The 24,822-nt window shown below is 38.1% G+C and overlaps 1 protein-coding gene across 1 annotated transcript in view; it reads right to left on the reverse strand.

Annotated features, from left to right (window-relative positions):
* Window positions 1-24,822, reverse strand: part of nfatc3a (nuclear factor of activated T cells 3a) — a 71,471-nt gene that overhangs the window by 19,790 nt on the left and 26,859 nt on the right. Inside the window, exons 3-6 of the mRNA XM_047363425.1 lie at window positions 19,160-19,322; window positions 6,170-6,369; window positions 5,485-5,657; window positions 3,676-3,816 (exon numbers count right to left, since the gene is read on the reverse strand). Coding sequence (XP_047219381.1) covers window positions 3,676-3,816; window positions 5,485-5,657; window positions 6,170-6,369; window positions 19,160-19,322 — 677 coding nt within the window. The remainder of the gene's footprint in view (window positions 1-3,675; window positions 3,817-5,484; window positions 5,658-6,169; window positions 6,370-19,159; window positions 19,323-24,822) is intronic.

Raw genomic sequence — 24,822 nt, forward strand, 5'->3', positions numbered from 1 at the left:
GTTCCATTCAAAATAAATGACATTACAGTTTTATTAGGACTTACTTGAAACAGTCTCTTGGAAAAAAGTTTTAAAAAAATCGTCAAACTCCCTATTTGATCAAATACATTAGAAATAACTTGTGGCAAGATAAAAACAATGCTGGGACTGTCAATAAAAAATAACACAAGGAAATATCTAATTAGGTGGCACACTGTCTGTATATCAAATGCCACATATCTGACTGTTTTCTGACAAAATATATATACCACTGAATTTTTACAATTTAAAAAAAGTTAGAATTGCTACAATTTAAATTTACAAACACAATGCAAAAAAATCTCAGGAATAATAAAATTAAAATAAATGGTTAAAAAATGCTGCTGTTTGCCGTGCCTGTTCACCATTATGGAACATTTATACTTCCTTAAAAGTGCTTAAAAATAGGCAAATTTTCCATGCAAGTTTTCCTCTGAGGAATATAATTAATTGGAAAGACATCTTAGGGGAGACTGAAGGAAGCAGTTGGGATGAAAACACTAACAGGATTCCTGTGTGGTTGGAAAAAATCAGTCATTACAGCCTTGAGAGGAATAAAGAGTTTGACAGCTAAAAGACAGAGTGGCCTCTAAGACGAAGTAAATAAACTTGTAGATGCCTATTCTGTTTCATGGTGCTCACATGTTGCACCACGCACATTCTGCACCTGCATGGCCTGTTCCACAAAACCCAAAGGATTCCCCCAGATACCACTGTGAGGCATGTGCAACAATTCTGCAGAGACGCCTGGTTTGAATGTAGATTAAACAACGCACATTTAACTGCAAGCCCAGTTGTATTAAAGACATTCAGCAAACTACAAAAACCCACTCCTTCGTAAATTTAAGTTGATGCTCTGAAATTAAACTTAGATGCAGTAAACCGCTGGCACATTAGGTAGTTCCAGCCCCAAACACATCATCTCTGCTGAGAATTCAAAGCTTAACTTGTTGATGACAGTTTCTTTTTCTCTGTGAGCAACGACCTTGATAGCTGACAGCAGTGCATTATTGCTGCACAGCGTGTTGACATTCAACAGGCAGCAGCAAGGGCCCCACATGTTCTGTCAGACAACAAGCACCGACAGGAGCCTCATACCACAATAAAACAATGACCTGGATCGTCGAGCCACCCTGCTCTTACCATTTCTCTGGGGAAAAGAATGTACTCCCTGTTGTGCTAAAAAAAACAAACAAAGCTACGAGAAAACATATAATTGTATCGCTTTTATATGAGACAACGCCAGAACCCTTGTTGCATTAGTCACTGCTCAAGGTAGTCATCGCTTCAGCCTTTAAAGTCAGACTCTTTATATAAACAGTCACGCTTGTAAAAGTCAAAGACCTATACCAATTATGGGCTTACTTCAATTTCAGTGTTTCACAAAGTCATGTAGGCCACATGGTAATCTTTTAGGCTAACATTTTAAGTAAGACAGAATATACACACAATCCTGAAAGGAAGATGATTGTTGGAATAGTTTATTCTTAAATCCGCAAGAAGTCAAACCTCAGGCTCATACAGCGTATCTTCCTTTTCCTCGTGCTTTATCCTGTTATTACTTCTTAACTTCAAATAACCGAAAACTAAACTCTCATCTTCTTTCTCATGCCAAGACAAGTTATATCAAAGTATGAATTATAGGTAGAAAAAAACTCAAGGTTACGCTTGTAAAACATACTAATACAGGTAAAGGGAATAAAGTATGTTTTACTTGAGATTAATTGTCTTACAATAAAGATGTTTCAGCATATGAGTATTTTAACCCAGTTAAATATAGCCTTTTATACCAGTTTAATTTCTGAAGATGATCATTATCCTTGTCACCGTTTGCCTCAGCCTTGACATCCATCATGGCTGGTAAATCAGATTCTGGCCCAAATGCAAGACATTGAATAACCAAACAGATGTCTGATATTTGTCTTATTGTATTCAATTTCAGATGTACCCACAGGAAAAGGCTAGATAAATCCACCAAAAATTGCTCATCCAGCATAAGCATTCTGTAAAAGCCAACAAATCACCCTAAAACTCACGTTTTGTGATGATCTCAGCTGTTCAGTTATTTTTGCCATCTATTATCAGTCCTTATGACCCATTGTGACTTCAGTTGACCTGGATGTTTACTTTTTTTTTTGAGAGATTTTTTTTAAACTTTGTAATTTAATGAAATCATGCATTGCGATATATTTTTTTATCCAGCTGTTGTTCATTTTAAATGTACAGTTGTTAACACAAAAATGTACCTCTGGCTATTTGCTTCAAGAGGATCTCACTTGAGCAGCTGGTTGGATGTGTTTTGTGTATTCAAGGTGCAGTAATTGATGTCACTCCATCATCTTGTTTTTGTTCATATGCTTTCATCTTTCAAGTATGAATGTTGGCAGAGTAAAATCTGACATGTCTCTTTTTTTGTCTTTTCTTTCTTTACCAGAGGTAATTGGTGTCATTCTGCATTAAAGGTATACTAATGGCACTCATTTGCAGAATGCTAATCAACAACATCATGTTTTCATCCACTTTCACATTTTTCTGTCTCTTCCATAGTCCAATGACTTTATGCAATATGGGGCCCAGGTTACTGGCAACACAAAAAGCGCCTCTCAGAGGTTTCCACTCGCTATGCTTCACTTGCTCCTCCTGAAATGGGCCTGAACACATTCCTCAGGGCAGATCTTTGAAACAGAAGATTTTAAAATACAGCACTTTCTCTCAAAGGCAACACCACTCAGCATTTAGCCATGTGCAAACTTGAATCTGTTGCTCTGCATCTCAAAAGTACCTTGGGCAGGTAGGGACTGGTTAAATAAATGTCATCCATTTAAAATTTCCACCCAGCTCTTCCACATCCTTTATTAAAAAGTGCAGCACAAAAGAGGGAAAGAATGAGGCAAAGCAAATAACTCTAAAGGAAACCTTTAAATACCACAAGGATTTGAAGTAAATCGTCAGCTTAGGGTGTTTGCTAACAGATAAAAGCAGTTTTTAAGGATAACAAATGACTAAAGTCTCCTTACAGCTGCTGCTAGAAAGCAGCTAACATTTAAAATAGAGTCGTTATACATTTATAAATATTTCTTTTCACTTTTCCTCTATCAGCTAAGGAACAAAAAACTTACTGATCACATTTTTGTCACCTTATGAATGAATGAACCCTCTATTTTAACGTTTTCTGTTCTGTTTTCTAACCATGTGAACAAGAAACACAGCTACAGGCAATTAGTAATAGTTAGCTAATACAAACAGCTAATAACTGAGTTAGCATATCTTGTTTCCTGTTTCATTGAACATCTAGAGTGTTCAAGGAAGCATGAACATCTGCAAAACAATCCCATGCAAGTATGAGGAAAGCATGGAAACTTCACACAGAAGAGCTCTAGGCACACTGATTACAGTGCAAACTGCTGCACTATTCAAATTCAAATTTTAGTATCAAAGACAAATCTGCATTAATCTGTTAAGCAAGTCACAAACTGTCCAGGCATGAAGATCCAAAAACAGAGGTCAGGAGAATTTCTGTAAATACTGAAAATGATCTGCTCTACATGTTACATAAAACATTTTATAAAGGTCAGTAAAAATTTATATTTCTCAATCCATCCATCAACTAACCCATTATTTTAAGGCAAAGAGATAAAGCGGAGACTCATTTCCTACCAGGGCCTTTCTCCAGGAAGATAACCTTGGACTCTGGGAAGAAGTTGGAACCAGTGATCACCATTTCCTCACCCCCACTGACCAGACAGCTGGTGAGGCTGGACTTTTCAACCTGCGGCAGCTCCTGTGCTGAACGCTGGGCTGGGAAAGATCCAGAAGGTTGGACAACAGCTGATTAAATTACACATTTTCATATGGTTGAAAACAGATGTTTACATGCACTGTATAAAAAGACACATCATTTTTTCCTCACTGTCCGATATTAAATAAGACTCAAGGTTTCTTGTTTTAGGTCAAAAAAATATTTATAAAATTATTTAGATTTGTTAAATGCCAGAGCAATGAGAGAGGGGGTATATTAGAGATTTTATTTTTACTTTCTTAAAAATATTAAGTTTACATTACCTTATTTAGTAGAATGGGCCTTTCAAAATGTATAAACTGGTTCAAACATTTTGGGTATCCAAACATAGATCTCTCATAGTTTGCTGTAATTTTGGCACATTCCTCCAGAAAGAACTGGTGTAACTGAGTCAGGTTTGTATGCTGCCTTACTCTCACACAGCTTTTCAGTTCTACCCACATTTTCCCTCGTGGACTAAGATGCACACATTGACATCACACTGAATTTGCTGTCCTTAAGTCACGTTGCAACTAATTTAACAACCTGCTTTAGGTAATTGTCCATTTGAAGGACCCATTTGTGCCCAAGCTGTAACGTCTTAGTTGATGTGTTCAGATGTCGCTTCAGTATTTCCACGTAATGTTCTTTCCTCCTGATACCATCTATTTTGTGAAGTGCACAACACCCTTTTGCAACAAAACACTCACACAACATGATGCTGCCACCCTCATCCTCCACAGATGGAACGGTGCTCTCAGGCTTACAATCTTCCTCCAAATATAATGTTGGTCATTATAGCCAAACACTTCAATTTTATTTTGATCACACCACATGACATGTCTTCAAAAACTAAGGTGTGTGTCCCTGAGTACAAATTTACATATTTTAAACTGGCTTTTTATGGTTTCTGTCTCACCGCATGGCTTTTCAGCCCATGTCACTGCAGGACTTGTGGCTACAGTCAGCATCTTTACAAAGAGTTTTGGTTTTGTTCTGGGGTTGATATGCATTTTACACCAAAACCCATTTTGTAGAACACAAAGAACCAATCTCCTTCCTGCATGGTATTATAGCTGGACATTCCCACACCGTTTATACTTGCATGTGATCGTTTGAACAGATAAACGTGGCATCTTTAGGCATCTGGAAGGGTGAAGCAGACTGGTGAAGTTCCAAATTTCTCTTACTGATATTTTGGCAGATTTTTTTTATTTTATTTTCCCATGATGTTACACAAGGAAGCAGTGCATTTGAGGTGTGTTTTGAAAAAATACATGCACAGGTGTGACTCCAGTTTATTCAAATAGTAAATTGACCTATCAGAAGCTTCCATGATCTTATCATCTGGGCTTTCCCAGACTGTTTTAAGGCAAAGTAATCTTAATGTATGGCAAATAACTTTTTATTCTAGCATTTAGTAAATTGAAATGATTTTGGGAAATCTAACTGACCTAAAACAGGAAACCTTTAATTCGACAATTAGAGAATGTGGGGAAAAAGGGTTTCTTTTTATACGGTCTACGTAAATGTCTGTTTTCAACTTTAGTCGCTAGGTAAATAAAGATTTAATGAACATGACATGTACGTGTCCTTAGGCCAGAATCACAGATTTTTCAGATATTCTTTTCTAGAAGATTTTCTGGATAGTTCTGTGTCTTCTAATATAACAGAAAGTGGATCCTCACAGCACTCCACAGGAATAGAGGTAGCTTGCAGGGACAACACCTTCCCGTTGGGTTGAGGGATGTGCACTCGGAACACCACGCGGACCCGTGTGTTCTTTCGTCCTATATCCGTCTCCCCCTTCCGCAGCTCGATGTCTGAGTTCCGCAGCTTTAGTATCCCAGCACAGTCAATACTGCAAGAGAAAGAGAGAAAAAAATACAGTTGGACCTGTACAGCACCGTCAGGACGTTAAGCATCTCAGGCACATTAACCTGGTACTTGCGAATGCCTTTGGGTGATAAAATAACCCACAAACCCAGTAGGAAATTGGCAACTGAAACTGCCTATGAGGGTACTTTATTACGGTTATAAATAAGAAAATCTTTACCAAGTCCAGATCCTATAAATTTCGCTGTAAATAAAACTAGATACTATAAAAATATTTTTATTCGTCTGTAATCGGTCATGGTTATATCAATAAAAATTGTTTTGTTGCTCCACAGGAAACCCTGTAAAATGTTCTTGTGTAAGCAACCCTTATGCTAGTGTAAATTAAGAAAATCTATCAAATCTACTTTGGGAGACATTGCACCCATTTATAACTAAAAGCGTGTTTGTCTTTCCTTGGTTAGGCCTCCCTCCATGCTGGTAAGCCCATAATGCCTTTATGAATAATGCAACCTTTACAGCATTTCTGACGCCTACCTGGCTGACATGTTGTTTTCAGGAAGCAGAGGGATTTCAAGAACTTTGGTGCTGGAGACCAGGATTTCTTGGCTGGCCGTCGCTACAGTTTTGCCAGTGATTCGGTGCACCTGGTAAAAGGCATGAGGCCTCAGGTAGCGGTCATCTGCTGTTCCTATAAACATCTGCAGGTTCACAGGCTTTTCACCATAACCAGTGAGCTGAAAGACAACAGATAGAGGTAGAGAAACAAAAAACACAGACGTGAGTCCTTGGGTTTGAGATATTGAAAAGTGTGAAGACAAGAAATCTTTTCAGTTTTACGTCAAACTTTTCATAACAAGTATCACCTCACTAAACACCATATTTCCCAGGTAACACCACAATGTCAAAACATTTTAAAACAACTCCAACAGGACTTTTTCTTTTTGTTCTTTCTTGTCACATAAAAACTATGAAAAAAACGATTCATTCAATCTTATTTATTTGCATTGTAGGTTTGAAATATCAAAATTTAGGTTGGAAAAATAAAAAGTGAGAACCCCTGTATTCTGAATTCAAGGAAAGAAGGACTGAGGTTTCTCACCAACCATCCATCATTCTATTCTATTCTCTTTATTTTATTTGTTTTATTATCTTTGTTGTTTGATTTTCTGTATCATTGTAATGTTTTTCCTTGTGTACAGCGCCTTGAGTGCCTTGTTGCTGAAAAGCGCTATATAAATAAACTTGACTTGACCAACCTCAGAACCCAATATGGCAGTTTAGCATTTAAAACATAGAGATAGTTGCAGTACAAAACAATGTATGTGCATATCTGGCTGTTTGTATCTAATTAAAAAGGTTTTCACACACATAAATACATGTATAACCTCTATTTTTAAGTATGTTGGTGCTGGTGCTGGTTGGTATTACCTTGTACAGCTGATAGTAATTAGCCTGGTCACTCAGTACAACAATGGGAAAATCACCCAACTTGCACATAAAAAATGGATAAATTGAGTATGTTGTTGCAAGATCCAAGTTATGACTTCACAGGTAAATGAAACACAGCATGAGTGGATGTCGGCCCTTTATTTGCAGCCCCCGGCTGGATCTGTTCTCTGCTGCACTTTCCTTTTGGGTATTATTTGTTTGAAAAAAGATTAATGTGCTTTGCCTTCTGTTCTGTTAGGTAATTTTGTTTCTTAGCTCTAACTTATAGCTAATCTGCTTCTTTTCAATACCAAAATTTCCTACAAAAGGCAGTCACTTGTAATTCTGGTATCATAGTTTGAGCTATAACATTTCCTTCCATTTCCACTGACAGAAGAGACAGGGGAAACCCCAGGATGGATGGATGGAGAGATCTTTTTAGGGGAAAAAATGTCTACAACATCTAAAACTATAACTTTATGAACTCTTGTAACAGAAAACAGATGAAAATAAATGACACTTGTTTTTACTAAAGGAAAAAAAGCATAGCTACATATTAAAAGCATGATCCTTAATTCTTTGACGAATGACATAAAGATTTATTTAAAAATTTTGTGTGGCACAAAAGATGCAGGCGAAAATGTCAGCAGCATTTCCAGTAGTTCACTTGTGCCAGCATGGTTGGAAAATGAGCACCAAGCAGCAGTCCTTCTCTCAAGTTGTCCCTCACTACTGCCATTTTCCAGAGATGACAATTTTGGATGGAGGAAAACCGTTGCATGCTGGGTAAAAACTAGGGGAAAATGGAAAGAAGAGCAGGACCTTCTCGCTACATAGGACCAGAACAAACAAGCAGGCCACACAATCCCACCACTGTTGTAATGTTGTACTTGGCAGACTCTGTGACAGCAGGATGGCATCCCCCCACATTCACACTCACATTGGACTGCTCTGAAACGACCACACCCACAGGCAGACGGAGGGCAGCTTATAGAGGCTAACATAGAAGAAGAAGAAGAAAGCCTTTCATTGCTATTTCACCACTTTAAACTGCCAAGCTTCAATCCCACCACAGCTGGCGGTAGGTGCTTTACCCCTGCCAGTTTGCATCTCACACCCTGGTGTCAGCGTTAGGTAAAAAATGATCGATGCATGAAAGGACAGAAAGGTGCTGAGCTAGAAACACGTCATTTGCTGTTCCAAACCACACAATTTCAACATTTAATAGCCTGTGTTCATTTTTTGCATCTGCCTCCATATTTTCCCAAATGCTTCTAAAAAAGTCTGTCGTGGTTAAAAAAAAGAAACAAGTTTAAGTATGGGGACGTATATGCTCCACCGCAAAAAAAAAACCTTATACACAGCATACTTAAAGATGGATTAACATACAAACGTAACTACATATTCTGCTTGGATTCTGTAGATGGAGGATGAGTAAAATGGTAAAACGGCGAAGGCTTTACAGACCTTTATGCTTAGAAACATGTCTCAAGGGAAACTGAGCATCCCACACTCACATCTCAGAAAAAGCCATAAAGGTTGTGAAGTTGAGCCAAAGATATTATTGCCTCACTTGACTTCTTTATTTTAGCTTTGAAGTTGGATAAGCAGCTTTTATTGAGTAGAGATGCATTGCCACATTGAACAAATACATTTACACACAGGTATTGTTCTGAAAATCGAACCTCACTGATGGTGAACTAAACCTGTTGAAGCACCTTCAGGTATGCTGACGCTCCTTTACAACATCCTCTGAAGGAGCTTTAAAACAGCACAGTAATTAATTAGAGTGAATGACTAAGTAGAATGGCAGATCACGTTAATTTAGGGCGTGCTTATCTGTCAGACAAAGTAATAAATCAAGAAGGGATCACCATACCAACCTGAATTCAAGCACACAGGTCATCCAAATGAAACATCTGGATTCAAGGAAACAAGGAGTGGCAAATATTAACAGCCATTTGGGCTGTTTTATAATCACGTCTGCACACTGTTGAAGTGAGCACGTGCAGTTCTGACTTGTGTTTGCATGTATGCATGTCTGTACTACATATCATGTGTGCTGTTGTGTATATGCATGTCTTTAAATCAAGACAAGTTTATTCACAGAGATACGTGTGCCAGACAGAATAAAATGAGTTAACAGTGTCTGGAGGACTAGATCTGATTAGTTAGTCTGATATGAAACTTTATTAATAAGAATGTACAAATATTTCAGAGCAGGATTGCTGGTATTGCAGAGAACAGATTTCGTAAAGTTAGAAGTTGTAATTCGGAATACACCAATTATGTTTGTTTTTTAAGATAAAGTGTTGTACCAAGTCTTGGTCTGGTATTTGTATTTTCATAATTTACAAAGTTGCAAGCTGTAGTCCTTTAAAGAACAGGGCATTAAACAACATTTAAATTACAAATTAAATAGAAAGCCTAAAATAATAATAATAATAATAACATCAAGTATTTCTGAAGTAGTCTTGAGGAAAGGTTATGGAAGCAAACAAGGCATGGTCCTATCAATGCTTTCAAAATCAAAACTGCTAAAACTTTTTTTTTAATCATACCATCATACTAGAGGGTTTTCTCCTACTTTATGGAGCCTACAGTAGCGCTGTTCTACCCCTCCCCCACTTGTTCCTGTGCACTGCTGATCAACGGTCCCAAAAAACACAGTTTGGTCTGGAAACCAATAGAGTGGGGACCATCATTTATATGGGGCTAATGCTGTAACACAGCCGGCTGCAGGCTCGCAACCCGAGTACATAACTCAACTAAAAAAACCTTTACCAGTTCATGTAAAGGAACAATGCATAAATCTAATAGATAACATTATTAGAACTGTAATAATCAATATTTTTGCAGCAGTAGGGAGAATTGTTGCTTTTCTGTTTGTAATAAAACCAACTAGATTGTGTAATACATTTTTGTTTTAAAACGTTGTGTATGTACCATGATATTGTGAAACTGTAGAGAGTTGTACACAAAGTGTGAGTTTGCACAGTTCTTATACCAACTCATGCCAAGGTATAGGTAGCGAAGCCTGTACAAAAGGAAAAACATACCACTGCCTTAACCAGTAATTCAGTCAGGAGATTTTTAGTGACCTCAGACTTTTACCTGTCCAATAGGATGTGAAAACCAAGCATTTATGCATAAAACAAAGCATTAAGTTGGTTTATTACAAATACTAGAATCTGAAGAGTATCTTATGTATATCACTAAGTACAGCTGTTTGCATCTTCAATTCAAAAATGGGAATAGACTTGTAAGCAAGTACATATGTATCTCTAGAATGATCCAGGTAAGGGAAGCTTTTCTACATGAATGCACATGACATACACCCTTGAGTTATGCCACATTCCTAAATCTCTCATACACCACCTACTAAATCTGGGGATGAGTGTAAAATACCTCTGGAGGGTGGTTGCCACTCTTTTAACTTCTTCGCATCTGTCTGTCAGGAAGCTCGGAGCGTAAATTAGGCCTGATAGAAATCAGTTGTTATATTAAACCACAGGGACATTAATGGCAGTCACAAGACCCCCGGGTCCATGGTTGCTGAGGCACGTAACTAACTTCTCGCTTCCAGCATCTGATTGTGGATCGAGTTTAGGATAAACCCTTTCCCTTAAAATAAAACTGCCGGATACAGTTACAGACTCACCTTCCACTAAATAAAGACCCCACTTATTTTTGGCCTTCATCTGTTCCACTGAGGCAGTAATAAAGCGAGCAAGCTGAGGTGGAAAAACATGTCCCAACATTGCATCCATTCATACACAGGCTTACAGACATATGCATACCAGACATTTTGACTTTTGTTTACAATAATCAAAAAATATAATTACTTGAGCTGTTTTAAACTGTAATTGCATGTAGCCATTGGTTAAAGCTTAAAGAAAAAAGACCACCTGCTCCCTGTGCAATTTTCACATTAACAGCAATTTTGTCTTTCATCATGTGTTTATCTCCTACACAGTTTCTCCTCACTGTATTCCACCCACAGTCTGTTTTCATCATTGATCCTCTTCCTTCTTCTTTTCCTTGTGTCACTCTCTCCTCTGTCCCTGTCCTACCCTCTCACCTTCCTCAGCCTCAGCCCTCTGTCGTAACATGACACTTTCTCACAGCGACCGCCTGACTCCACTGAGTTGTTTCCCTGTGTTGCTCTGCTGTTGCCATGGTGAGACTCCCCGTGTGTATGCAGGGGTGTGTATGCGTGTGTGTGAGCAGCTACATAGACCCGAGCTGCTATAAACTGTAGTCCTGAAGCTTGTTTAGAAAAGTGGATGTAAGGATCAAAAGGTTCAGATTCAAACACAAACAGGGTTTTATGCAAAGGTCTGCAATGTTTGGGAGACAGAGTTAGGGTGTGTGTAAGTGCCTGGTTAGCGTGTGTGTGCCACAGAAGTAAAAACAGGAGAAACAGCGGTCAAGGTCACGTGAGGTCCCATTTTATCTGGCAGTAGTTTCCCTGGTGTGGCACTGAGGCACCATGGGATCTATTGGCGCACACGCACACATACACACACACCCACACACACACAGAGAACATGTCGCACAGCCCTGCTGTTTGCCCAGCACACTAGGGAGGGCAGTGAGAGCCAGGGGCCTGGTTGACTGTTTGTTTAAACAAGGTCAATACACGTGCACACTCATGTGCATGCACAAAGCGACAAAAGTAGCAGACACGCTAACTGTATACAGCATGAGGCCTGTATATGGCCCTGTTCGACTTCCAGACTCAGTTCCTTTTATTCCCATTTTGTCCTCCCTCCTTCACCATTACTTGCTCTTTAGCACACCTCTCTTTCTTCTTCCCCCCCTTCTCAGCAACTTTTTTTGTGCTGTGTACTAAACCTGATTACAACAAGTGAGTGGCCAGCCTCCAACGTGTTTGCATTAAATACAACCCTTGGGCAAGGCAACACTGGCCCCAGCCAATCCACAAAGTGCAAACTACACATCTTTGCACTAGGCATGGGCTTGTATGAGATTCTCACGCTTTGATAACCTATTGCAGTAGTTATATAAACATTAGAAGAAGTTTAGCATGATTTGATGTTCAAAGGTTTTGCTACAATAGATAAAATATTCAAGTTGAATGTACTTGTGGGCCCCTAAAATTATAAACACAAAAATTATTTTATGTTTTTTTTTTTTTTACCTGCCTAACAGTAAACTACTCGTACTCGTCGTCTTCCGCTTTATCCAGGACCGGGTCGCGGGGGGCAGCAGACTCAGCAGAGACGCCCAGACGTCCCTCTCCCCAGACACCTCCTCCAGCTCCTCTGGAGGGAGCCCAAGACATTCCCGGGCCAGCCGAGAGACGTATTCCCTCCGGCGTGTCCTGGGCTGTCCCCTAGGCCTCTTCCCGGTGGGACGTGCCTGGAACACCTCCCGAGGAAGGCGTCCAGGAGGCATCCGGTATAGATGCCCGAGCCACCTCAACTAGCTCCTCTCGATGTGGAGGAGCAGCGGCTCTACTCCGAGCCCCTCCATAAAAGTTATGAACAGGACCGGTGACAAAGGGCAGCCCTGCCAGAGTCCAACATGCACCGAAAACAGGTCTGACTTAGTGCCGGCAATGTGAACCAGACTCCTGCTCCGCTTGTACAGAGACCGGATGGCCCCTAATAAAGGGCCCCTGATTCCATACTCCTGGAGCACCCTCCACAGGGCATCACGAGGGACACAGTCGAATGCCTTTTCCAGGTCCACAAAACACATGTGGACCAGTTGGGCAAACTCCCATGAACCCTCGAGTACCCTGTAGAGGGTATAGAGCTGGTCCAGTGTTCCGCGGCCAGGACGAAAATCACACAAACAATAAACTAAATATGTTATATATTATTAAGACAAAGTGCTTTGATAAAATGCTGAACAGACCATGTGTTAAAATCAGGATAAGAATAAAAATATATAAAGGATAATATTATTATATCTGCAGAGAGAATAATCAGGGCTGACCTTCCCTCCATCCAGGACTTATTCAGGGTCAGAAAAAGAGCTGCAAAAATCTCTGCAGACCCCACACACCCTGCACATAAACAGTTCAGAGTTTACCTTCAGGCCGCCGCTACAGAGCACTGTTCACTAAAACCAGCCGCCACAGAGACAGTTTCTTCCCCCAGGCTGTTTCTCTGTTGAACATTTAATAAACTACCAAACAACAGCATACAGATGTTGCAAATGCACTTTTTTATTTATATATGTGTATATTTGTATATTGTATATATGTATAGTCTTTAATGCAAAAAAATAAAAACCAGAGAGTAATGTGTACCGGAGTCAAATTCTTTGTTTGTATGTACAAACCTGGCAATAAAGCTGATTTTGATTATTTATGAAGAGTTAAGTAAAGATAGAATAAACAACCACAACATTTGAAAAGAAGTACTTTTGTGCAAAATATAGTACTTTTTTGCTGCTCTTCTCTTTATTAAGTAATACCAGTATAGCAGGTTGATATTATTTGGTAACCAGTCAGGCTAACTCTACAGGCAGATAGAGTCCTGTCAAGCTACTTAAGCATGTGTGGGGTGCCAAGAGGAGAAAAGGTAAATCAGAAGAATGCTGATCAACAGAAGCAGAATAACAACAGGACCAGAGATGATGACATTAAAAGCCTTAATGGAAAACAGTGAAACAGACAGTAATGTGGTCACTCAAGTTGTGGGATTAAAATCATTTTATACATCCAAGCTGGCAGAAATAAGGCTGAATTGGAGAGATGCTCATTTTACCTTTCAAATCCTTGCCCACTGACACCACAGCAGCATTTAGATTTATTAATCGTGATAATATTGCTTATATACACATAACATTTTCCCTGTATTACCTTTGCACAATCCACAGCTTTACATTGCATTAGTTTTGCTTCCATGCTGTGTGATAGCATATTCAGTGTCTGTCAGCTTGTTTCTGCCGTATGGGCCTGTCCCTATCTCTAGCCAAATTGGTAATACCAGAGGGGCTCTTTAGATTCGTGTGGGTGCAGCAGCACACAAATAAGCTGGTTAAATATGCCCAAGGATACCTCAGCCTTCAGCCAGAGAGGCTTTGGACTTATATGTCTCCTAGCAACAGGTGTACCGATTAAGGTCTGCAGCTAACCCCAGAGGAATGGCTAAAACAGCTAAGCACACATGCAGTCAAATTTCACTTTACAGTTATATTAAAAGGGCTTAGAAAACAGGCTTTTGGGTAAAATTAACTAGTATTACCAGAATGTTATTTTGATATAAACAAACACATGTTTTATTAACTTGGCAAATGGTTAATTTCATGGCAGCAATTAGTTAACAAGGGGAGTTTACTGTGTTGGGCTTTACACTTTGGAAGGTGGTAACAATACAAATGGAAAAAACACCCCCTATTTCCTAACCAGCTAACTAGGCTAGTTAACAAAATAATTTGTCATGTGGATGCACAGAATTCCCTACAACGCAAGTGTGAAATAACCCTAAACATTTTTATATTTTAGATTCTTCAAAAAGCCACCCTTTGCTTTGATTACTGCTTTGATCTATTGGTTTTCAGTGAGTATCTACGTACAATGTAAATAGCCATAAACATAAAGAAAACCATTAAATAATAAAGTATGTATAAAACTTTTGACCGGTAGTGTAGGTACAAGGCTCTTATTGTGAAGGTCCAAAGATGCTGTCTCAGTTCATTAGCCGAGTCGTTGCTAAAAAAAAAAAAAAAGAAAAAAAAAAGAAATAAAAAAGCTTGCGTGTCAACCTGCTTTCAGACTTGTAACATTATCTTGTCTGTCCTGTTAAACATGAGATTGAAGACGTTTCCTTCCACTTGTAGTAAGGACAAAAGTGTGTTAAAAAAGCCTTCCTAGCACATTTATAATATAAAGTCCAAAATAAGGCTGACTTGACTATAACTGCTTTCTGCTTGTATATGTGTTGAGGACCCTGCCATGCTGCGTTTGATGGACAATACTAAAAACAAAGTTATTAAGCTTGACAAAAGAATACAGTTTTTAAGTTTATGTATGATCTCTGCTTTGGGCTGATCGTCAACATCCTTCATTATCTATTATTGTTATATCACCTACTCCTAGTATAATAATACAGCTTTCGCTTGTTCAGACTAGTAAACAAAAGCTGGTCAGCAAGCAGGAACCGTACTTACAAAAAGCCATAGTTGGTATCAAACTCTTAACTCACTGCAGTGCCATGTTTTGTTATCCAAATGAGAGTTTCCTGTAGTGCTGTCACTACTCTAGAACTACAAATCTGATACAACCACAAAAGATCTTTTAGAAATAAACACTGCTGGATCTTCATTTACCTTGACCAAATGCATTTTTTTAGCAACAAGGTAAAATAAATTAATAAATACATTTTATATTTAAAAATGTAAATAATCAAATGTATGGATGGATAGATGGAGACTAAGTAATTAATGATGCTGGCTACACTCTCAGTGCAACAATTTCAGCTTGCAATAATACTAATCACTACTGTAATAATATTGGAAACCCTGATGAAAATGTACACAACTATGCTACTAAATGTTCATACCACCACATTCTTACTACATTTTACTGCCTTGTGCTGTATAGAAACACAGATTATAAAATAGTTTTAAGTACCTCGATGAGTCAATAAAAACTACTGGAATACTGCCTGATTAAAATAATGCTTTGTTCATTGCACTGTATATCTAGCTCAGGTCAAGGGAATCTGTGCCTTTGTACTCAAACACACAAAGAAGATGTAAGGGCAACTCACTACTCTGCAAAGGGCCTAAAAGAAATGTCAGATCTCTAAAGCTTGTAGATTACATTTGCTCTGTAGTTTAAAAAGTAAAGATAGTTTCTGTAGACAAAGCAGCTCAGTGGTGCACTGATTTGAGCGACGACCTGGTCAAAAAACTGGAAGTCATCACCAGGTCGAGATGGCAGCTGTGACATTATTTGGTGACATCATATCACTTGAAGTCAAGACTGAAGGAGAGGAAGAGGTCTCGCTATGAGCAGCGGATATGGAGTCTATCTATTTTTTATATCTCTGAATTTGAAATAAAAACTATGTCTTGCAAGCAATGCTTTTATTGTTCAGTTGGGAAACAATGTATAGAAAAACAAATGAAAGTTAAAAAAATCTTTGGACTAAAAAAAAAACTTTTTAGATGTCTGGTAAGTTTACATAACTGCTATTTACTATTTACATTTTAACATGCCACTAAAATTCATCTCTGGCAGCTGCAAGAATCCCTGAAGTATACATAACAGTAAAAATATCCAGTGTAGAAATTACAATTTTGCAGCAGAGAGGATGCAATTAAACATTCTGACACCTATAATGTTCTACCTTCAGGGAGCAGCTTATTCATTACTCAACAGTACATCTGGGTAGTGTGATAAACTCAGACTTCTTAACGGTTCCAAGTTGTTTGACCCCTTCATACTAAATGGTTCAGGAATAACCTACCTTAAATAAGCTGGTATAACTCTTTATTCATTTATTATTTATTTTATTTCACCTTTGATCGTTTGTCTTAACTTTTCTATATTAAACAACAGCGTTAATTATTCTAAACTGCCAGGTAATATTATTAATGGGGTGCTGAGTTACTATTAATTAACTAAATAGAAAATTTGTTTGTATTCTCTGATTAGAAACTATTTTGGACATTAATAATCCTGAGGTATAAAAACGAAGCTAAAAAGCTAGTGCTACACAGAAAAAAATGCAGATGTTTCCTTAGTCTAAATAAAAAGTTTTAAAAATAGTTAATATAAAGGCGATATATATTACAAATGTATAAACAGACAGTTAAAAAATTAGTTTGTCGAATTTGGCACTCAACCTACTTTGGTTCCTATACAATACCTCGTTCACCCACACATTTTCTTGCACAGAGCTGTTGAAACCGCTGCTGAAGAGAAGCAAATGCTATCTGTGCCCTTCTCTCAACCACGTTCCTAACTCAGCAGTGTGTGAATTTGATGATGAAAGTGTTTTCATCCATGGTAGTACTTGCATACTGCTAAGTTGCAGTAGCAACTGAGAAAAAGGATACACCTATCGGTGTAGATACATATGAAGTGGTTTAACCCAGCCAATATAAAGAAGAAAGAAGCGTGGGTCTATTATTGTCAAATTAAATATATCCGACTAAACTGACTTCTAGGCCAAAACTTAAAGGGACCAGTGACCATGTTTTGACTTATTTTAAAATCAGTTCTAAATCTCCTGATCCAAAACAGATTGTCTTCAGTCACGGGTTGCATCAAGTAAAGCAGCATCACCAAACACGAGAAAAGAGGGCAACAGTAACAAACGCTTGGTTGAAAAAGATCTGAAAGTTAAATTATGCATTGTCACATATGGCAGGATTGAGTCTTGGTCTAACTGAGGTGGAAATAGTTAATGATTGGCCTGAAGGGAGACTGCATGACTGAATGTATGAGGACATAGGCTGTTTCTAAAGCAACAAATGGCAGAAGTCTGGACATCTTTGTTGTTTTAGGAAATTTTGAGTCCACAGCTGCTCAAGTGTTGTATCTTATTTTACTTGTTAAATCTTGCATAATGTGCATAATTACCAGTGCCTGAATTCACCCTATGGTTTATCTACTTCTAATCTGCAGAAGCCGGCAGCTGAAACTTATCTTACTAACACCCAATGAAAAATAAATCTTTACACTGAACATTGTTTCAAACAAATTTAAACAAATATCAGGAACTTACAATTAAAGTACAACAGTTCCATTAAAAAAAAGAAATGAAATAAAAAGTCCTACAGTCCAAAATGTGAAAAAGAAAAGCATGGGATATTTTCCACTGCAGTGTTAGCAGGTGAGTGTGAAAAATATACAAAGCTTTGTTAGATGCACATGAAAATCATATTTGATGACAGAACTAAAGTCTGAACTCAGTAATTGTAAAGTTCTGCATCTATCTAAATCATGTAAAAAAAACAGCTTGCTACAAGGCCCCTAAAATATTAATTAGACTGAAATCTTCTTCTGTTACTCGGTCTTTTCCTGTCTCTTTCTCTCATCTATGCTGTCATGCATCCTATCAAATGACAGACCAGCTGACTGGCGTATTGTCATGCCCTCCTTGCCAACGTGCGTGACCGCCTGTCTTCTTAGTGTGCTGAAAGACACCTCAGTAGGCTCACTGTGACACCTGCGCTAGGGCAGGATCTGTGAGATGGTGTTTGAACTAACCGGATGCACACTAACCTATTTTTTAAGTCAGATAATGGCTCCTAATTTTACCTATTTACAAACATACTAGCGATGCACCTCAAATAAATTGACTATAATCTAAAAGTTCATTTGTCTCAGTAATTACATACGAAAAAGGCAAACTTATATATTATATAGTCTCATTACACATTAGGGGTTTTATACAGTATATTTATTTCTGTTAATTCTGATGATTATTTCTTACAGCTATTGATAACCCAAAATTTAGTTTCTGAGAAAATTTGAATATTACATATGTCAATGAAAAAGAATTTTAAATACAGAAACATTATTTTATGGCATACATAATTATCTGAGAGACTGCTGACTTTGTGCTATTCAAGGATAACGGAAGGTTATGCGGAAGAAAGAAGTGTGGTAAAAACAGTTTCACAAGCAACAGGGATAAAGGATGAGTGTATTTACTGTTCAATACAGGGACATAGTTATCATCAGACATTTCTGCATTTTCATTTATTTATATTTATTTAAAAAAAAAATTTCAAGAAATTGAATTTTGGGTTTTCATTAGCTGTAAGCCATAATCACCAAAATTAATAGAAATAAACACTTGACATATATCACTCTGTGAATAACGAATCAATATACAAATTTCACATTCTAAACTGAATTAGTGAAATAAATAAATACATTTTTGTGATATTTTTAATTCATTAAGATCCACCAGTAACAGGAGCTGATGACAATCACTACTAAAATCCCAAACCCAAACATGATTCTTTCTGTAAAAATAGTTCTAAACATTTTGGGGTGAAATACCTTAGAACAAAACTAAGATAAAAACCACAAAGAAGAAAATAAGGTGAAGTGTGAACAATATGAGGCCCAGAACTATGAGGGGGAAAAAATGTTACCTTGACAACTGGGTGGCCACCAGATGCTGCTTTCACAGCTCCTCGGCTGCCTTCAGTCTCGTAGTGTGCACGGTGGTGGGCTTTGGGTTGCACCTCTATCTTCAGCTCATACTGGCCAAATTGGCTTGGCAATGGCCAGTCTAATGGAGGGAGCGATGTTGTCCTGAGGAGGCACAATCACAAGTATGCACATTAACACACACAGAGAGAGGTGGAGGAAATTAGAGCTCTGGCAACAAATAGTACAGGTACGACTGTGGTGTCAAAGATGTGGTCAAAAATGTGTCTAAGACACCCCTTGCAAAAAGGTCAGGACTGTCATGAGTTTATACAAACACTAAGAGAGCACAGAACACTGTCAATGCTGCAGGAAAACACTGCAACACACATTAAAATATACAAATCATTTATGTAGCCATACAGGCAGAAATTATAATTAAATAATAAAGTAGAAAATCTTTGATCCATAGTTAACATATTTAAAATATATACATAACAGGCTTTCCCTCACTAGTAGATGACAACAGAGCCTCTCTTAAGATTATCTGAAAACAATAAATGTCCAAAACAATTGGCATTCCCCTCTTAAGGGCTGAAACGGTGCAATAGGTGACAAATGGTGGTATAAAATGCAGTGTTCCTTCTCCCATCAGACAGTGAATCACTGGAATGCCCACATGTGCATGCTTTGTTCTTAAGCATAAAACTTGTAATAGGTCACAAGTTAAGACTGTAAGTGTGAATCATTTCCTAACGGGGACTTTTTTTTTCTGAGTCTTTAGCATTTTAACGTGTGGGTCAGAGAATGGGTGGAAGGACAAGGGTGTGAGTTAGACACTCTATAAATGACTGTCCGATTTTGTACGCATACTGCACTAGAGTATATTTTATGTCCAGCGCACCACACCGGGTGGCATTGTGTGTTTTTCCTCAGTGCCTCTTTTCGGTTATCTGAGTAGACCACAATCATATTTGAACAGCTGCACATAAAAATAAAACACTGAGTAGCCGTCCACACACAGAAGCCGGGTCCGTCCATCTGAGTGCATTAGATCAGTTTATCAACAAACCATGAACACATCCTTAGCCTTTTCATTTAGGTTTCATGCCATACCTCTTGATTAACCTTTATTTATATATATTTAAGCATATAATATACTAGGGACAATAGATTTAAAGTGTGGTGCTACTTTTCAGGTAAAAAATGTTTTTCTTTTGTTTTTCTGAAATGGGATGTGAAGACTTAGAAAGAAATGGTATTAAATTAAAACCGAAAAAATCTTGAAGGAAAGAAGGAAATAAATCACATTTTGCCTTTCCATTGGTTTTCAAAGCGGATAAGTAATTTTAAAACACACTTTTCTTTTATAAAAAGAAGCTTTTGAGTCATGCCAGTTAAAACAGGTAGGCATTAACACACCTAGATGATAAGGGCATCATTTCGAAATATTTGATTTTAATTAGTGCACAAATAGTTTTGTTGACAAAAAACTATACCTTTTTAGCAAGAATATGTTTAATTGGTGTCTGGCCACTTACTGGCACCAGAGACAAGAATATAGAGAGCACTTGTAACAGTGCTGTCCCGAAATGAAACAGAACTTAAATTGCAACGTTTAACCTGAGTTCTGACCAATGTTTCTAATGACAATTTTTTGTAACAAGCAGTCATTGACTACTGCCATGAACTAAAGGAAGAGTGTCTGTAAATCCTGTGGTAAAGTGCTAGTTTGTCAGGTCTCCCAGCTGCTGCTCACGGACTACATATCCCCTGACTTCCTCCTCCTCCTCAGATAAAACACTTTATAAATCTTCACCTTTTGAACCTTAATTTGAGCTGGAGAGACAGCAATCACTACTTTCGTCTTGGGTAGCTGTTGTGCTATGCATTGATTCCTAAGTCTGGCGATCTAAACGCAACACCATCAATCTTTTGCAGCCTTTGGCTGTGGTCTCTGCTGCCTTGTGCTCACCTTTTTACTTGCATGCAAGCCTGAAAACAACTTAAAAGGAAAAGCTTAAAAAAATTATGATCCTTCCCCTTATCATTAAAAGAACATCAGTTTGATTTTAAAAAGTATTCACAGCTAGATACATTTATCCATAACAACAAACTAAGATGTCAACCTTTGTATTTTTTTAATTGTGCATGCAAAAACGTTTCATGACTGAAAAAGCAAAACAAAATTCTTGTAAAAGTCAAATTGTCAGCTAATTAAAAAATTACTTTGACACCAGGTATCAATTTCGTTCTACCACGCTGACAAGGTACAGTATTAAAATCATCTACGCTTGGCATGACATAACCACCAATGAAGTATATGGTTGCATGGCCTCCATGGCAACAACAACAAAGGACAAAGGAAATGTGAGCTTGTGACAGAGGAGGGAAAGGGGAATAGACCATGTCCTGACAAAGCATAACCTTTCTCAAATGTCTGTATTACTTGTACAATGCAACTGGATTCACAGAACCTTGTTTTTCTAATATGTATTTTTCATTTAAAAGGTTGCACTATTAATTTTTTGCATTTCTCTTCATGTTATTTCCCTTTTCTTAAATGCCAAAATCTAGCACATGCCCTATTTACAGCCTTGAACTGTGTATGTTTGACATTTTTCAAAGTGAAATTTACTTTTGCTTAGATAAGATTTTTGGTGCCCAATGAATACCAGCAAAATATCATTAAACATCAAAATATCATTGTATCATACAGTGCTGGGTAAAAGTATATTCCCCTTTAACAATTTCTTCAGTTTTTTTCTTCTTGGCCACTCATGCATGTTTGAGATCATCAAATAAATAAATCAATCCATCCATCCATCTATCCATCCATCCATCCATCCATCCATCCATCCATCCATCCCGCAAAAATTTTAATATAAGTATTTTTTTCTTGAAATAGGTGCATTTTCCCTTGATTTGAGCAGGTAAGTAAGACAATTTTCCAATGGAATAAGATGATTTATGTCTAAAATAAGAAAATAACCCTATCTTTAAGAGGATATCTAATTATCTTATTTGAAGGGAAAAATACTCATTCCATTGGCAGATCATCTTATTTTACTGCTCAAATTAAAGGCAAATACACTTATTTCTTTTTATCAGTTTTTGCAGTGCATCCATCCATCTATCCATCCATCTAACCATCTATCCCTCCATTCATCCATCCACCCAACCATCCCTTCAGTCCATCACAGTCAGACAAAGGTAACCTGAGTAAATACTAAATTGAGTTTTCAAATGATTTCACTTCAGAGAAAAAAGCTATCTAAACCAACCAGCCCTTATGTGAAAAAGTATCTGCCCCTAAACCTAATATCTGACTGGGCCACCATTGTTGGCAACAGACATTTGGCTCCCATTAAGTGTTTACAATAGTCTTTTGAGATGCTGTGTAGGGGTTTTGGCCACATCCAAACTTTACTTAGACATTCCTCAAACCCATTTTGTTTTTATGAGCCATATAGAGGTGGACTTGCGAGTGTACTTTGGATCACTGTCTCGCTTCACACCCCAAGTGCATTTGAGCTTAAACTCATGAACTGACGGCCTGACAATCTCCTATTGGATTTTCTGTTAGAAAGAAGAATTCATGGTTCCATCAGTTACGGCAAATCGTTTAAGTCTTGAATTAGCAAAACAGCCTGACATCATCACATTACCTTCAGCAAGTTTGGCTGTTGGTATGTTTGTATTTGCTCAGTAAAATTAATTTGATGATCTGAAGCATTCAGGTGTGATGTAAAAAAAATAAAGACCAGGTACTCTGTAAGTGTCAGGATCTGTCTAGTTTGAGCTTTTTTTTTTGTCTGTTTATTCAGATTTATTAGATCTCTTCTATTTAGTTTTTGTTGCTTCCTGGGTTCTGGCGCTGGTTGTGTTTAGTTATATTCTGATAGATCTGGTTCTTGTTTATGTTCTTAGTCTAGTCATTGTTTTCTTGTATTCTGGTCACCTCCAATGCTCTCCTCGCTCTTTTGTGTTAAGTAGTCCCTCCCTCTGTCTCCCTACAGCCCTGGTCCGCACCTGTGCCATATTGCTCCTGATTACCTTGTCTCCCAGCTCATTGGTTCTTTCTTCACTTAGTTCAGTTTATAAGCTCTCTGGTTTGCATTGTTCTCCACTGGTTCCTTCTGTTTGCACCCCGTTATCTACCCTGTGTCTTTGCCCTGGTCCAGTTCTGAGTTCCTCCATGTCTGTTGCCTGAATTTTCATGTACCTGCTTTCATCCAGTTTATGTTTTTCATTAAACCTTTTTTCATCATTTCAACCTTATTCTGCATTTGGGGCCTACCTCCAAAACACAAACCATGACAGTAAGGGGGGCAAACATTTTCTTTACAGTATTATAAGCTATTTTGTGTCACAGTAGGAGGCTGACAATCTCAGGCATTTCTTTCCACGGTTCCCTCTAACCCAATCCCACCTGAGCCATCTGTTCAAAACACAACTGACACACATGCGAGCGTAGACAACTCAACACCCTATTTCATGGCAAACAGGGCTTCAGACCACCTGACATTTCTCTGTATATGTACCATCTGTTGTGGGAACATACACTTACCTACAATTGTTAAAGTATTGAGTTTAAATTGTGACTCATCATAGATCTGACCCTGTTTCTGTCTGGACGGTGATAGGTCTAGGTGAATAAGCGCTTGTGTTATGTCTACGGATTTGTCTGCCTGTGTGTATGTGGCTGCCCCTTTGCCATATGTGCCCTGTGCTGATTTACAGCGCTAGGGGCCAGTGCACACAAACAAGGCCTCATCTTCATCTGCCACACACATTGAGGAACAGACAGCCAACTCATCCTCCTCTCCTGTTGGTGAGTGTGTGTGTGTGTAGATTTGGCATGTGTCTGGATGTGTATTTTCCTCTACACACTGATAAAAGTGTATTATAACAATGCAGCTCAAAGTTCCCTCATAACTGAACAATAAAGACAATGAACAGAGATGTTACCCAACAATGTAACATACACAATAACTAGAATGCAAGTTTTACTAGAAAGAGAATTTCTATCTATATGGCGACTCACAATACTCTACACAATAAAAAGCCATAAACTCATTCAGCACAATTAATATTTCTTAGCCATGAGCCAGTAATTGTTCTAAGGACTGATGATTGTCCCACTAAGTAGTAAACACACTGATGTTTCACCTCATCTCCTGGTTAAACCCAAACTGCTACAGTGTCAAAAGTTCAATTTCAAGGTATTTTTGGGGGTTTTTATGTGATAAGTCAACACGAAGTAGCACATTGATTTTGCAGATCTACAGATGAAAAATAGTTGCTCTTTCTTTTATGCAAAATAGCTCAGGCTCAGACAGCTTGGGACTGCAGATTGTCAATTGTATTTACGTTTGGAATATGAATTGATCTAAACGATTCTATTGTAGCTACTGGTTATATGTATATACACGGTGAACCTCAGTTGCATACGTCTCCTGATCAACTCTGACCAGCTTCCCCTGTCCCTGATGAAGGAAAGCATCCCCACAGCATGATGCTGCCACCACCATGTGTCACCACTGGGAGGGTGTGTTCAAAATTGCATTTTAAATCTGTGCAAAACAGTTTAATTTTGGTCTAATCTGAATTAGAGAACTTTTTTCTACCCCTACATGTCCTGTGGAAAACTGCAGACAAGACT

The sequence above is a fragment of the Girardinichthys multiradiatus genome, chromosome 4, assembly GCF_021462225.1.
Source record: "Girardinichthys multiradiatus isolate DD_20200921_A chromosome 4, DD_fGirMul_XY1, whole genome shotgun sequence".
NCBI lineage: Eukaryota > Metazoa > Chordata > Actinopteri > Cyprinodontiformes > Goodeidae > Girardinichthys > Girardinichthys multiradiatus.